The sequence below is a fragment of the Prosopis cineraria genome, unplaced genomic scaffold (assembly GCF_029017545.1).
Source record: "Prosopis cineraria cultivar Desert tree isolate PC_DT_omini unplaced genomic scaffold, ASM2901754v1 PC3, whole genome shotgun sequence".
NCBI lineage: Eukaryota > Viridiplantae > Streptophyta > Magnoliopsida > Fabales > Fabaceae > Prosopis > Prosopis cineraria.
In genome coordinates this window covers 16,977,061-16,994,427 of record NW_026555334.1, presented here as the reverse complement: position 1 = coordinate 16,994,427, position 17,367 = coordinate 16,977,061, and the positions used below count along the sequence as shown (strand labels likewise).

The 17,367-nt window shown below is 33.7% G+C and overlaps 1 protein-coding gene across 1 annotated transcript; it reads left to right on the top strand.

Moving 5' to 3' along the window:
- Positions 1-755: 755 nt before the first annotated feature.
- LOC129306842 (putative pentatricopeptide repeat-containing protein At1g74400) lies at positions 756-7,852 on the top strand. The gene is given in 4 exon segments (XM_054947603.1): positions 756-1,035; positions 2,345-3,307; positions 3,310-3,786; positions 4,636-7,852. Coding segments are annotated over 3 exon segments (1,515 nt in total). The 5' UTR covers positions 756-902; the 3' UTR covers positions 3,729-3,786; positions 4,636-7,852.
- The last annotated feature ends 9,515 nt before the right edge of the window (positions 7,853-17,367 follow it).

Below are 17,367 nucleotides of genomic sequence, written 5' to 3'. Positions count from 1 at the left end.
GAGATTACCATCGGGATGTCCCGTCCCGTCCTGAATATTATATATATTATTTTTTATTTTAAATATATTAATTATATTAATATAATTTATACTTATATTAATTATATCAATTATAATTTTAATACTTATAATTCTTATTTAAAACTAAATTTTTTTTATATTGATAATTTTAATGGTATGGAGTAAACATAGTGATATCTTTTTTATAATATATTAATTATATTAATATAATTTATTCTTATATCTATCTATTTAATAACTTTTATTTATAATATATTTCTAGTTTATTTTTAAAAGAGTAATTAGCTTAGTACATCTTCACTAAAGTAGAAGAACAATTATTTGATGTTATTTTTGATTTGCCTGTTGTTGCTAATCTTATAGCATAAAGATCACTTGTATTTTTTATTATAATATGTAGTTGTGATTGATATAATTCAATAATTAATTTTAAATTATTATTATTTATGTACTTGTGTTATTTTGATTTTAAATTTAATAAATTATATAATTTAAAATTTTAATGAACATTATTATCCAGATCTTTTTTCGATATTATTTCATTTATCGGGATGACGGGACATCCTGATCTTATTCAGGTCCCATCTCGACTCTTAACGAGACGGAATGACTTTTGGGACGAGATACGAGATTAGTTTCAATTTTTTTTTTGGGGACCCGTCCCGTCCGTGCACACCCCAGAAAATATTTAGCTGTTTGATAAGTATTTTATGCACACCCCTCTTTCCCGGCCATTCTATTGGATTGAACAGGCGGTGGGAATTGCCCCGCTTCCCTGCGACTTTACGAAGCTCACTGCACCCAACCTGTTCTCACGATTCCCTTACCCTGTTTCCTGCACTGTTGTTGCTGATCGGAATATCTGTGCTTGTGTCAGAACTATGTTATCGCCGTTCGTTGTCCTTATCATTGGTCGGCGAATCTTTGCCTTCATCGTGTGTTTTCTTCCCTGCTCACCGTTTCTGATCTCTGCGTGTACCCTTCCCTGCTCGTCGTTTTCTTCCCTAATAGGTGGTAAAGCTTTCTTCAATTGCATCTTACTCTAGTTCTATTATATATACATAAAAGATTGTTTTTGACTTGTGTTTTTGATTTGTTGGGTTTTGTTGGTTCTTGACTTGTGTCCTTCCATGTAGACCGGAAAAGCTTTTTTCAACTGAGAATGGAATTTATATTTTTTTCATTTGGTTTCTTCTGATCTAGACATCTAGATCAGTTCTTTATTTTTTGTTATTCTTATTCTTCTTGTCTGTTACGATAGTTTGGACTGTTGCTATTTCAGTAAAACTTTGGGCAAACCCCAAGACCTAACATAAGAATTGTGATTTTTGTACCAGAGAAACTCACCCGTTATGCATATTACGGTTTGTTGATGAAGCCTTGATGGGAATGTGTTAAAGGTTTCATCCTTGAGAAATTACAAGTGCGTGAATATCTTTATATTTTAAGAACTTGGTGACTAAATAGAAGGAGGGTTTAGACTTGCTGATAAATACAAAAGATACGCAGGGTTATTCTTAGCGACAGCCTCTTGCATTAAACATATTTTCAATATCATTTGAGACTTTGAACAGCTTTTAGTATTATTCTATTTCGTTAGAAGATTAGAAGGACAGATAACGTGACACTCTTTCCAGTAAACAAGTTGAATGAATCCTTTTTTTTTTTTTTAAATGGTAATGGATGAACGTGTTCGACTTTTTAGATGGTAAATATGATGCCTAGATTTATTTCTCTTGTTTTTTTTTTTTGTTTTTGGTAATGGATTGATAAACCTTTGTGCGTGTCCGACTTTATAGATAGTAAACATGTTGCCTGGATAATCCACTGCTGATACTCCATTAATCAATCTCCCAATTCTCCTCATGGTGATTTTTATTTGGTAATCTAATATTTTTATTTATTAAAGAGATAAAATAATCATAAATAATATGTAGTTTAATTATATACATATATATATATATATGCACATGTATGCATATATATATATTTATATGATAAATCTCATGTCCTTTTTATTCATTACATATCTAGGCTTGCTTTTGATTCTTAACTTTTGTCTTAATGTAAAAAAAAAAAAATAGTTATTGATCTATTTCATTTATAAAAGTTTAAGTTTACCAAACCGGCTTTAATTTTTTTTTCTTTGAAAACAGTATCCAAATATAAACTATGTTACAATTAATTTTATGCCAAACTTCGTTTGCAAATTCCATTTTATGCAAATGTAGTGTTGCAAACTTTAAACCAAATTTATGCTAACTATTTATTGGATATCGCTTACTGCTCACTGGCTTCTTGACATAGATTATGATCTTCTCAGAAAAGTTGCCATTGTTGGTTCAAGTGAGTTTGAGCAAGTTATTGTTTCTTCCCAAGCATCGCTTCCACATTCATCTCAAACCTCCAAGGTCAAACCAGAGCCTCAAGAAATTCCTAGATTCCAATCACCCGGCCAAGGTTCTCCTGCTCTTTAGGTACTTATTCAGAGAAAGAGCCTCTTCCATTGATAGCTTCTCCTTCTTATTTGTCCTCAAAGCCTGCACACAAAAGAAGCATTTCACCATCCTTGGAGAGCAAGTTCATGGTCTCATCATAAAGCTTGGATTTGAAACAATAGTTCAACTCCAGACATGCCTTCTGAAAATGTACTCCGAATGGGGAAAACTGCATGACGTACACAAGTTGTTTGAAGAAATACCTAGTAAGAATAGTCTTTGCTGGACATCTATGATTTCTGCTTATGTTGAAAACCAGAGACCCAGAAAAGCCTTGCAACTGTTCAGACAGATGCAGGTGAACAATGTGGAGCCTGATCAAGTTACAGTCACTATTGCTCTCTCTGCCTGTGCTGATATCGGGTCCCTTGGAATTGGTGAATAGATCCATTCCTTTCTTCTAAGGAAAGAAGGTCTAAATGGAGATTCGACCCTGAATAATGCTCTCATTAATATGTATGCTAAATGTGGGGACATCATGGCTGCAAGGAGATTGTTTGATGGAACTAGGAGCAGAGATGTTACAACTTGGACATCCATGATTGTGGGGCATGCCCTGCATGGGCAAGCAGAAGAAGCTCTTGAGCTTTTCTCAAAAATGAACACGAGGAGAAATGATAAAACACAGAATACTAGAACTTGTCTCATAGTCCCAAATGATGTAACCTTCTTAGGAGTTTTAATGGCTTGCAGCCATGCAAGGTTGGTTGAGGAAGGGAAGCACCAGTTTAAAAGTATGACTAAAGGTTATGGCATAGCACCTAGAGAGACTCATTTTGGTTGCATGGTAGATGCAGAGCTGGATATCTGGGAGATGCCTATGACTTCATGATGGAGATGCCAGTGTGGCCAAATGTGGTGATGTGGCGAACCTTGCTTGGGGCATGCAGCCTCCATAGAAACATTGAGCTAGGTGCAGAAGTCAGGGAGAAGCTACTGAAGTTGGACCCTGACTATGTGGGTGACTCTGTTGCTATGTCTAATATTCATGCGGATAAAGGCATGTGGAATAAGAAAATGCTTGTGAGAAATAAGATAAAAAAGTCAAAATCTCCTGGTTGCAGCTTGATAGAGGTGGAAAGCAAGGTGAATGAATTTGTGACAGCAGATGATTGTCATCCTTTGAAAACAGAGATATATGGTGTTCTTGAGCGTTTGATCAGAACCATAAAAGCTTATGGTTACATGTCAAGGCCTTCAAACCCTTGAAGAGTTGTTTAAATGTCCAAGAAAATTATGGGGGCTCTTTTGAGATGTTTTGCAATTGGTAATGAACACAATATTGTTTAAATACCTGTTATTTGATTTAGTTTTAAGTTGCATTCGATGCATTATGAATTTTTTTTAGCCTCCAATTGGTTTGTGTATTGATTATTTTTTTGATAGACTGTTCGTGCATATTCTTTATCATCATTACTCACTATTATAGCATGCAATGAGCAGAACGACATCCACTTTAATTAAATGTGCGTAATCATTCTGAGAGGTTTTCTTCAGGCCTTCTATTGTTGGGGAAAACAAAATCTCTTATAAGGGAAAGCTATAGGCTCATACCAAGTTACAGAGTATAGGGGTTTCACTTGAACCGAGTTCAATTTTGTAGAAGAATTGATACAGACAAGGCCTTGTAGAAGCAGCCTTTATGGAGACAGATTTCTTGTTATTGACTCCATACAGAAAAGCAAGAATGAAAGTCATGGCAAGGCAGACAAGAAATAGATGTCTATCTAATATGCTTGCTTATTAATGAATATTGTCTGCCAAGTTCATGTAAAGGAAAAAAAAAAAATGTGAGAGTGAGATTGAAATAATGCCCAATAAGTTCCTTCTCACTTTTTGAACTCCTATTGAGCATTTTTCTCACACTACTAAGAAGTACTAAAGTTTGAGTCACATTACTTCTTAATTATTCATCTGTCCCTTTGATATGATAACTAACATGGAAGTAGAAGTACTGCATTATGCAATGATGTCACGCTTTAAGAATAAGCTCATAAGCAGCATCTGCCAACTGCCATTTTATTTCTTGCTTATGTTTTTACAATGATAGTCCATATTTCGAAGTTCAACTGCCAACATGTTCTATGATCTAACTGCATGCCCCACTATTTTACAGTCTTGGCCTTACTCATCATTCCCAGCACTCAACAAGACACATCATCTTGATGTGCATCACCACGACCATTTTGATGGAGCTGGGCTGGGTGGGCTTATCCAGACGATGATTTGTGGGTACAATGAAGAGGGTCAATAGGAATCCACATGAAGAGGCAGAAAAACTCTCAAATTAGGTTAGCCGCGTAAATGTTTTGAGGGATTCAGACGAGATTTGTTTGATGCTCTTCTCTGTACTGTTTTCATTGTCAGTGGTTCTCCCAGACTGCCCTTCAGTTGGTGTTGCTGAGGCATCTACTTCTGCTGTATGCCAAGCTAAACGAAGTGAAGGTTTTTGGTTACTCTTGTTTTAGTTAATTGTGAAAGTTGCATTACAGCTTCTCCTTTGGGTCAGAGCTTGAAATGGTTCAGTGTTTTGATCAGTACAAACTTTTCAGCTCTAACTCTCTGGTTCATTCCCTGACCTTAAGTTCTATATCTTCTTTTGCCTCCTACATTCTAGATTTTTTTAAGCTTATTGGTCTTGTTGCTTCCTTATATAACTGGTATGCTGATACTGGTGAAGAATTAATGATAAAATTAGCTCTTTTAGTTGTCTACCAGTGAACTGTATTCTTTGATTGAGCTATTTCACCATTTAGCCTAATTCAAGGAATAGAAACCAAAGAACAAAGAATGAAGTTGAATGAGACATTTTTTCTATTTTGCTTTTGCGAAAACTTATGCTGTTTTGCATGTTTGAAGAGTCTGGGCTACCACTTTTCACTTCTTTTTGCTCTTCCCAAGTGCATATACATGTTTAGATTATTTTGATGCTCTACTTATTAACATGAGTAGAAGTATTTGTATTTCCTTTTAAAGTCACGTTCTTCATTGTATGGAAAAGGAATATCTACTTACTTCAGTCAACTGAGGAATGAAATTTGCCAGAAAATATAACTGATAGTAATAAATGCCTACATGAATGGCTGTTTAACTTTGATCAACTGTTTAAGAAGTGGAATGTAGATTCTTGTTTTAAAGTTTTCTGCTTAAAATTTGCCTAGCTGCTAGGCTGCTGCCTTATTTCCGCTATTGTCATTTTTCTGAACACTAATCTGTCCTTTCTCTGGTTTTGTGATATTTTATTTATTAACATTGGTAATGCGCATTCTTATTTATTAACATTGGCAATGCACATAAGGGTGTTTGATTTCAATCTTTCAATGATTGAAAGGTTGAAAGCTGAAGAAGTTTGACCATTTTAGTAAATCAAAGCACCTCTTCTAGTTTATTTTTATCAAATGTTGAAGTTTTCATCCTTTCTTCCCCTTGTTTTTTTTTTTAAGAGAAAACTCGAAAGAAAAACGAACAAAGACAAAAGTCTAGGTAGGATAGTTCTATTGGATAGGGAGGTATTGCGGCAGATTAAAATTTTAAATTTTTTATTTTAATGTGGACTGAATAAAATCATTTAAGTCAAGGTAGAAAGAAGAGTTATCTTTTTCTTTTTGGGAAAATGACAATCAAGTCCCAAAATATCACTTTTATACTAGTTAAGTCTCAACTAATTTTAAAAGGCCAATCAAGTCCCATGCTGTTTTTTCCCAATCAGAATTACAAAGGAAATGACGAAAATGCTCCTATGAGTAAATATAACATGTACACTCATCAGCTCTAACATTTGCCTCCCGATTTGTCTCTTTTCTGCCATTAATGAGAGGTGTATGTAAGTGGTGGAGCTGTATATTGAAAAATACCCATTCCTGAAATAGAGTTATGCTTGGAAGAGGTGAGTTGCCTTAATTATTAACTCAAGGAAGCTTAAGGAGTTGTGCTAATGCATGTAGACAGGTATTTTTTTTTTTGGCAAATCCTTGCATCTGAATAAAAAAAGGTTGACTCCATGAAGGTCTGATTTCTTGAAAAATAGTTTTCGTAAAGAAAAAGATGGAACGGTTTTCTGCAATTGAACATGAAAGATTTATTCTTATTTCACGTTTCTAAATATTTGGCATGAAGATTCGACATTTTGCAACTGAAAGTGTAAGAAATTACTATCGAGTGTTCATATTTTAAGATAGAATACTGTCACTGTTTAACTGATGCAAAAATCACTTATGTGAAAAGTAACTTATTTCTAAGTGATATATTATTACATTTTATTTTATTTCTTGTAGGTTGATATTATTGGGTACGATGGAAAGTAGTAATTTAAAGAAAATTTTGTTATTTTCATTTTGGTGGAGATATTGTAAAAGATATGCATGAGACAATGCATTATGATGGGGGGAGTTGTAATGGAAGAATGATTAGAGAAGGAATGTCTCTTGAAGGACTTGTTAGATTGATTTCATCATGCTTGAATTGTGATTTAAATGGAATAGAGTTGAAGTACACAGTGAAGTTTGATTGCAATGCTCTTTTAGACTTTAAAGATGATGAAGGGATAAATCAATTAATGAAATTGAATGATAATTTTGCTCATGTGTACATCATTGGGAAGACACAGCAAAGTACAAAGGCAACAAGAGATTCAATTGATGGATAAGTTTTTTTTAATAGTTGCATAATTAATATTATGCTAATATGAATATGTATTAGTACTAAACATGATTTGAATGAAAATGCAGAGCAGGATGTTCAGCTGAGAATTTACATGCTACACAAGATCTTGAAGTTCTATCATATGTAATATAAAGTATCCTAACACCAATGCCTGAACTAAATGCAACAAAGTGAAAGGATTTGCTAGTGGGACTTGGGCAGATTTTTGCGAGTGTTGATGATTGTAGACAAGCAATTTACAAGTATAGTATTGTACTATACATGTTATCTTCGTAGTTCATAAGAGAAAATATACAATGGCACTATGTATCATGTTGAGACCCATGAGATGTTAAAGCCAAATGCATTGACAATATCTAAGCTCATAAGCCAAACTTTTTTCTCACCTCTTAGAACATCTCGATCAGCTGGCAGACCTTGTCATGTGAGGATTGAGTCTCAATATCAACAGAAGAAGGTTTATCATTGTTTTCATTGTTATAAAGCAGGTCGTACACGAAAGAGGTGTAGAAATCTAAAACCAAGTTAATGTTATTGTAAATGGGTTACCGCATGAATTTGGATTTGGGTGATATACATATATGGGTAGTTTTAGATCAAATTAGATTTGGTTAACATATATAGGTTTTTTTACATATATATTGGTAGTATTGAGAGATTTTTTTGGTACATAGCAACCCCTCTTTTATAAATTCAAGTTCATGCTTTTGTGTATGTGGACAACTGATATGTGCAGATGCATTAGATGAATTAATACATGCAACTTATATGTACAGCTCATATCTTTTGTAATCACTAAAAGTGTGTTGTCTTAAAATTTCGAAGAGAGGTTGCAAATTATTTGTAAGGCAGTTGCAAAATTTGATATATCAATTGCAAATTACTGGAGCCATGTCCTAAAATAATTTGATAGCTTTGCAAGTTTAAGAATTTAAAAGTTATTCTACCTAAAATTTTGAGAATGAGTTGCAAATTATTCGTAAGGAAGTCGCAAAATTTAATATGTTAGTTGCAAATTACTGAAGCCATGTCCTAAAATAATTTGGTAGCTTTGCAAGTTCAAGAATTTAAAGTTATTCCACTCAAAATTTCAAAAAAGAGTTGCAAATTATTCGTAATAAAGTTGCAAAATTTGGTATGTTAGTTGCAAATTACTGGAGCGTTATCCTAAAATAATTTGATAGCTTTTTAAGTTCAAGAATTTAAAAGTTATTCCACTGAAAATTTTGAGAAGGAGTTGCAATTTATTTGTAATGAAGTTGCAAAATCTGGTATGTCAGTTGCAAATTACTAAAGCCATGTCCTAAAATAATTTAGTAGCTTTGCAAGTTCAAGAATTCAATAGTTCTTCCATCCAAAATTTTGAGAAGGAGGTGTAAATTATTTGTAAGAAAGTTGTAAAATTTGGTGTCTCAATTGCAAATTACTGGAGCATTATCCTACAATAATAACTTTAAGAATTCAATAGTTCTTCTACCCAAAATTTTGAAAAGAAGTTGCAAATTATTCATAAGACAGTTGCAAAATCTTGTGTCTGAATTACAAATTACTGGAGCGTTGTCCTAGAATAATAACTTTTTTATATTATTTATTAGCTTGTAAAAGTTATTTACAAGTTAATTTTGTATGATTGGTTATGTATATATTTTGTAAAAGTTAAGTATTTTAGAAATGTTTAGAGTACTGATTTGCAAAACTTCATGTTTTTTTTTGAAATAAGTGGTAAGAGTATTCATTATACTTGTTTAGAAATTTGATATGCATGGCCTAATGGAGATATATTGTAAAATATAGCATGTTAGGAGGTAAGAGTTCAACCTAGTGGAGATAGTAAAGATTAGGTCCATATGACACTACTAGCAACTTAAGACCCCACGTGCAACTTATATTTATTTTTAGTGCCTAAAAATCCACAAGCTATCCTGTGCTAAGTGGTGGCAATCTCAGGCAAGATTGGGGCAAGCGTTGGCAATACATGAAAAAGTGTTGGCAACCTTTGCAATGCTTGTGGCAAGTGTTGGCAAGGTTCGTAAAAGCTTGTGGCAAGTGTGAGCATCTACAAACTGTCCAGTGACAAGTGGTGGCAACCTTGGATATGATTGTCACTAGTGTTAGCAATGTACAAACATGTGATGGCAACCTTGTAATGCTCATGGCAAGTGTGGTGTTGGGAAATTACTCTCCTTAACATTCATAGAATGCGGAGTTGGAGGCTATGCTACTTAACATCCATAGGATGTGGAGTTAGAGTAAAGACACTTCAATTACTTGTAATAAGGGAAACTTATATTCTAAAAGTAGTTTAAGATGCCTTGACTAGATAGTCCTACAATAGGTGGTAAGCTTAGGACTAACATGTGGTTTGGTTTTATGAAAATAGACTACCGATTCAATCAAGATATTGGAGGATCGGATGAATAGTAATCATACATTGTATTGTGGTGATAATATTTGCATACATGTGTGTATACTCGAATGCCTATACTGGTTATAAATCTAACTTTTTACATCTGAGTGTCTAAATTCCACATATGATGTCAGATCATAATGAAATATACCATTAGTTAGATTACTGAGTAAGCTTTGCATTTGTGCTTGAATCACTCTAACTGGATATCGGATGTGTAAATGGCATATGTCCTAAATTTGCCTAAAAAAGTTGCGGCATGTTGTGCACAAGTAGCGGCATATGGCACAAAGGCCATGGCATGTTGTGCACAAGCAACGACATATGGCACAAAGGCCAAATTTCCCTCTCTATTTTGCATGTCATGACATATGGACCACGTGCCACGGCATATGTGCTAGAATGTGCTAAAATGACTTTTTTGGCCTTATTTTCATGTTTTGCTTCCCAAATCTTTCAATGCTTTCCATATTTTTAAATATTGATAAGTTTGAGCTCAAACTTCATATTTGAAGGGTTTTTCTTAGGATCTTAAAGATTTTCAATTGTATTTCATAACCTCATTCTATATCCACTTGATACAGGAGAGGGTTAATCAAATCACCACACCAAATCACAACAATTCATAATCAAAAACTTTGTTTAAAAAGCTTAAGCCAAGACTCATTTTGCAGAGTTATTAAGTCACAACATATATAGGTGTTATATAGCAGAAGCAAGTCACATGCATTCATAACACTAATTGCATGTATTAAAAATCACAAAATTAGGTTAGAATATGGGCCATGGTCATGGCATGCAATATATGCATCGTGGCATGTGGCACAGAGCCACATGCTCAGTTCTCATTTGTGTCATGCATCATGGCATGTCGGTCCAGATTTTCTATTATTATTTGACAATAAAAATGATAAATTTTCAGCATGCGTCATTTCCACATACAACATCTAATTGGAGTTATTCAAGCGCCTACACGAAGCTTATATGATAAGTTAGCTAATGAGATAGGTTTGGACACGATCTAACGGTTTGATCAAAATTTGGACACCTGGGGTGTAAAAAGTCACTTTGTCAAAAAATTTTGTGCACTTAAGCGCTTAATTTGATCCATTTATCTCATTAGATTACATAAGGCCTTGAACTAATTCCAAAAAGACCCAACACACTTGATTAACCATATTTCATCACATATATACACGTATGTCAAAATTCGATCGTTTAACAGCCCATTTTCACATTTCACAAAATTTCACTAATTAACACATTTTGGCCCACTTGGCCTTTTATAATCACAAATTTATATATATTCACATTCATAATATAATCACAACTCAATTTAACCTTAAATTACTCATTTTATTATAATTTCACACATGGGCAAAGATTCACCAAAACTGACAACATTCTTTATAATTTCTATATTCAACAACTGATAACCATTCAAATTATGCATGTAGTCTAATAGCAACTCATAAATATAAAATTCACACTAAAATAGTTCATTACATAAACTCAAAGCTTCTCAACAATCACGACACTACTATGCCAGTCCAGACTCTTTTCCTTTGCTCTAATCATTTCTCTGTCCTGTAAATATGTAACAACAGGGGTGAGATAAAAATTTTAGTAACATAATAACTCACTACTATTGACAATCATATAGGTGGGAATATGGGCGGGCCCGGCCCTTGAGTTCGGTTATCTATTTTTAGTCCCTTTTTCGAAGCCCGGTCCTTATGTAAAGGGCTCAGGGTCGGGCCCGAAAGCCCTATTAAAAAATAAAAAATTAAAATGAAATTAAATATTATAAATTAATTAAAATATTTTGAAATTTAAAAAATTAAAATTTACACAATATTTTAAAAATTAAACAACATATTTAGAAATCTAAACAACACACATTCATCAATCAAAACTCAAATTCTCTTTATCCTCATCATCTACAAATAAAACATTAGATCTCTTGAATGTAAGTGTACTTGTTGAAGAATGAAGATGGAGGTGGAAATTCAATATTAATCACCTTTACAACTTCTTCTTCATCATCTACAATAAATATTGACCAAATTGTGTTATTATCAATCAAATATATTTATGTATGTGTATATATATATATATAAAATAATCAGGCTTATTAGGGCTTGGAGGGCCTTCCAAGCCTGAGCACCTTTTTATAGGGCTTATCAGGGTCAGGCCCTCAAGCCCGGTTCCTTTGAAAAAAAATAATTTTCAAAGCCCGAACTCTTATTTAAACAGGGCCTATAAGCCCAGCCTTTCAGGCCCGGCCCTCATTCCCAGCTCTAGACAATCATATGCCGCTATATGAAAGTAAAGCATAATATATCTTTTAACATAGCCCATATCACACATTTCATTTCAAGTCACAATAATATGTGTCAATTTACTTCTTTTACCACTATAATCATCACTTTTTCACATATATAATATATAACATGATCACTATAGATCGAACCTTCAAATCACTCTAACTTGGAACCATAGGCTTGCCTTAGACTAATATTCAATCTTAGTGGCCTTAAGCTCACCTTTAGTGGTAGAATCACCGGTTAAAGGTGCTTTATCACACTTTCAGACTATAGTTTTCCCTAATAAACATAATGGGGTGTCATTGATTCCAATACCATATCACACAAACACTAAGGAGTTCAAATCTCTAACACCACATCTCAAAAGACATTAAGGAGATAATCTCCAATGCCGCACCTCAAAAGGTACTAAGGAGGTACAATTCTTAAATATTGCATCTCGTCAGGTACTAAGGAGAATATGCCCTATGTTCTTATCATCACACTCTACATGGATGAACTCCCACCTCTATGATCATGCTTTTCGAACCATTTATGGGTTCCTAATTTCCACTTTACTTATATATATATATATATATATACATATATACATTTTTATATCAAATTACACAAATCTCATTACTTGTCTAACCAAAATTCTTTTTTATGCAATAAATATTCAATGCTACCAAACATGTTAAGTTTAAAACAATTGCAGACATTACGTAGCAAACTCACAAAGTTACAATAAATAGTCAAATAAAGGAAGTTATTCAATTACCTCAATCCTTTTGTCACTAGAAAGGTTACCTGTGGATTTCAACTACTACTATAGCTTTTCACAAGCTTCCTTTGTCAACTCAAATGCGTGATATGCCAATCTAAACACATTTGGTGCAATTTAGTCAATTGGTCCAATTTGGCCAAAAGTACGTAATTACTACTTATGGTTACACTTAGCGAAGTATTCCTTCCACTTATCCATTCTAGGTCTATTACTACTTGATTACTGCTTTGCATCACCTCAATTGGTCTCATTTTACTCAAAACATGATTTTTACCTTAAAATCTCAATGAATTAGGGTCAAATTGAGCCTATGAGTTCAAAGTTTTGTTGTTTAGCTCTAAATTAGTTGCAAAGCTCTAATTTAACTCTCGAGAACATTTTTATTACTATTAGGCAAGAAATAAACTCCTTAAATTTCACTAATTCAATTTGTTTATAACTCATATTTAAAGAAATTTGAATAGAATGGAAGGTAAGGGTTATACATAGCTTACTCACTAAATTACTGACCAGATGCGCCTTCTACTACTCTAAAATTTCTTGCCTTATCAACCAAGCCGTTCTCCTCTTCTCCCTTCCACGTTTTCTGATTCCTCTCTCTAAACTTCACCTAAATTTCACAACTTATGAGGTCATTTTCTAGTCCATACACCGTGGCGCATACAGCTTGGGCTACAGCCTGTGGCACAGTGAGGAGAATCCTCACCACGTGTACTTGCTTTGACCTAAAATGCAATCCTTCCACCTGTATCTACTCATTTAACATCTAAACGACATAAATTATCAAGCAACCATCTAAACTCCTAATCCTTTGCTAATCACCAATTTATCCCTGATTAATAGCTAATTACAAGATTAAGAAATTCAAGATGTTACATATTTTAAATATTTAATTGATTTAGCCCTTCTTCGATTACAATAAGCTTAGGAGGGATTAATGGTTTCTACTTACCATTATATGAAAATATCAAGGTGGACATTACGTGAATGATCCAATTAACAATACCTACAGAAGAAATTTCATGAGTTCTAATACCAAGCAAGCTATACCAAATGGCTTTTGTGAAAGGGCAGTCATATAATAGGTGTTCCAAGGATTCTTTATGACAATGTCCAAGAACACAATGTATTAATGTTAGGACATGGAGATGTACCATAATATCTCCTGTTGTAATGGCTTTATGAACCAACATACATATGAAAAGCAAGGTTTTACATGGGAGATTAAGTTTCCAAAGTGATGGCTAGAGATTTGTATTCTGAAGGTTAGATGGCACAACATTCATAGAGAACAAATAATTATGATATAGGAACTTGAAGAATTTGACGAGCAATCAAAAGAAGATAGAGCTCATAAAGTAAAGTAGAATTCCACTTAAGCTTTTGCTAAGAAAGGTGAGAGGGAATGATAAGATTTGAGTCCTTGCTAGGTTGCCTATGTAGTTGAGCTGAATCAGCTATAGGCCTTTACCATTTGTAATGATTGAGAAGGATAAGAGTGCCATTGTGTACCTGCCATGTTAACTAAGAGGTAATGGTGTCAGCACAATCATTGATACCCTTCCAAAACCAGCTTGCATTGTAAGTTTTGCTGAGAACAAAACCATAAGAATCAATGTATTTGAGCTTTATTGTATTCTCTATATTTGTTCAGCTATAAGAGCTAAGTTCATTAACCTTGCATTTTGTAATCTTAAGCCACCCATAGATATAGGATAAAAAAGCAATTCCTTTTGAGTAAGGATTATGTTCTTTTTCCCCTCTCAGATACACTAAAAAAATCAACTAACTTGGAATTTATCAAATTGCATATCTTTTTTAATAGCTAAAGACATGGGAGAATAAAGATATTTGATATAGATAAAATAGCTTTGGTGAAAGTGACTCAAGAAGCCTATAAGAGGATTTTTGTTTCCTAAGTAGCAACTCTCTTATCAATTGACTTCAAAACTTGTTCAAAAATTTTCCATTATCATTTGCTATATCAATTAAAGCATCGAGATATTTCTCAAAATTCCTTTAAAAGAGGGGAGAACTGTAACATCCTAAATTGCTAATTAAATGGTAATTAGTAAATTAAGTGATTAATTAATTTAATCATGTTTTCAAGTTGTTAATTGATGTTTTGAATCATGCATAGCTTTAAGATTGGGAGGATGAAAGTTGGATCGAATCAAGTTCGAATGGCATGAGGCAAGGTGAGAAGTTGCTCACTGTGTCATGTCTGCCTTGAAATTACCAGGACAACATGTTAACACTCTGTTGTGATAATCGGGATTAATTAAAATCTCAAGTAAGTTTTCACAACTTAAGGCTTTAAAAGTAAATAATTTACAAAATTGGAATTAAAAAACCCTTTTTAAAAGTTGTTTAAGCTCAAATCAAAGTTTAAAATCAATCAAATATGATAATGGAAGAATGGGTAACAATTAGCACTTGAAAACTAGTGAAAGAAAATTGAAATTTCTCCAGATGGCATAGAAGGATGAGTCCCTTAGTGAGCATTGCGCTATAGTGTAATTGCTATGCACTACGGTGAGCACCTACTGTCATGATAGCAAATTGTTGTCATGACAGCATTTTGAGTCCCTTAGTGAGCATTGCGCTACGGTGCAATTGCTATGCACCACAGTGAGCACCTATTGTCGTGATAGCAAATTGTTGTCATGACTGCACTCTGAAATTTCGGAGCACACCGTTTCACCATCTGACGCTCGAATTGAGTGATTCAAATGTTCATGCAAAGCTCTTCGAGCCCTCTAGCTAATGGCATTGGTCTCAAACTAAAATAATCATCCATTATAAAGATAGACACCCGAACAAAAAATGGTTAGTTTTTACCTCAAAACACATTTAAAGGTGTCCAAAACACTACCAAATGCCAGTAGCTCTGAAATCACTTTGACCACCACAAATGGACCAAACATAGCACATATGGCCATTCATATCACACAAATAACCCAATATATTCAAAATGACCACCAAACCCCCAATTCATAATAACACAAATGGGTGGATAAAACTCAACACAAATATTATTTTGGTCATATTCATACATAAATCATCACAATTATATCACTTGTAATTGTATTTTGGCTGAACACACTCATTTAACCATAATAGCATCAATCTTAGGGCAAGATGTGCACACATATCACAAATTCTCATACAAATGATACCAAAACAATGTCATGATCTTAAGTTGGCAAAATATATATAAATATTTGTTACAAAAGACCAATGTGACAAGGGAGAAGAGCTATATGGGTGAGCTCTTTACTCTTTAGTTGTCCCTTTCTTCCCCTTACTCTTACCGAAGCTCTCACTTGTAAAATATAACCATAGGGTGAGATAACCATCTTAGTAACATAAAAATTCACTACTATTAATTAATAATGCATAACCATATGTGAGTAAAGTTTTTACATACCAAAACATACTTTTAGGATATTCAACAAATCCTTTCCATAAACACAAGTCATTTACTACTAGCATGATCATTCTATTATCTGAGCTTCTATATCACCCCGACTGAAACCATAGGCTCTTAAATCAAGTGTAAATTCACAGTAGTCTGAGCTTACCTTCAGTAGTAGGATCACCCGATCAAAGGTGTCTTATCCCACTTCTAGACCATCTCCCCTTATCGGATATGAATTAGGGTATCATTATTCCAACATTGCATCATTGGTGCTAAGGAGTGTCACTCTTCAACGTCATATCCCCTTATGGGTATTAAGGACATAACTCCAACACCATGCCTCATTAGACATTAAAGAGATACATGCCATATAGACTTCCATTACTCCTTCATACAGATGAACTCCTACCCCCTAACATGATCATGCTTATACTTCCCATAAATTTCACATACTTATGAAAAATCACGATCTTTTTCACAAAAGGACTTAAAAATCTTTGTCATTTCGAAAGTAGTTTCTAATGCACAAGGAAAATCATTTTTGGCAACATGTCAAGCTTTCAAAACATATGTAAACAAAGATACTTATCTATTCACAAATAATTAAGCAATATAATCAATTAGTGTAAATTATTTTGTTACCTCAACCTTTTATCACAAAAGGGTTACCATGGTTCAACATTAGCTCGACATGTTTCCACTTATATAATAACACTCGAACAATCCTTAATCTACACAATTAAGTGACAATTATTAATTATCACTATGAATAACCCTTAATTCCCTAGGTTTCAAGTACCATAACTCTCAAATTTTTTATTTAACAATATCAACCATTTCAAAACACTCTAACCATTCTATTAAACATCCTAACATACCAAAATCACCATTCAATTATTCAGGTCCTAAAACTCTCAAATTATGCCTAGGGTTCGTCTAGACCCTCAATAAAAATTTTAAATCACTATAAAACTCATAAAATTAGGGTTAGAGCTTGATTTAACTCTTTAAGACCTTAAATAATTCAATGGGTTCATCCATTACTCAACTATAACAAAAAACAAGCCCCTAAATGCCCTAAAGTTAGAAATTTTGCATAAAAGGGAGAAGGGAAAGAAAGGGAAGCTTACCCAATGTATATTAAGTTTGTGAGGCCTCCAAAATCACGTTAGAAGTAAGCCCTAGCAGCCACAAGCCCCTCTTTTATCGCTCCCTTCAATTTCTCTCTTTCTCCTTTTTAATTTCGGGTTTGTTTTGTGACTGAT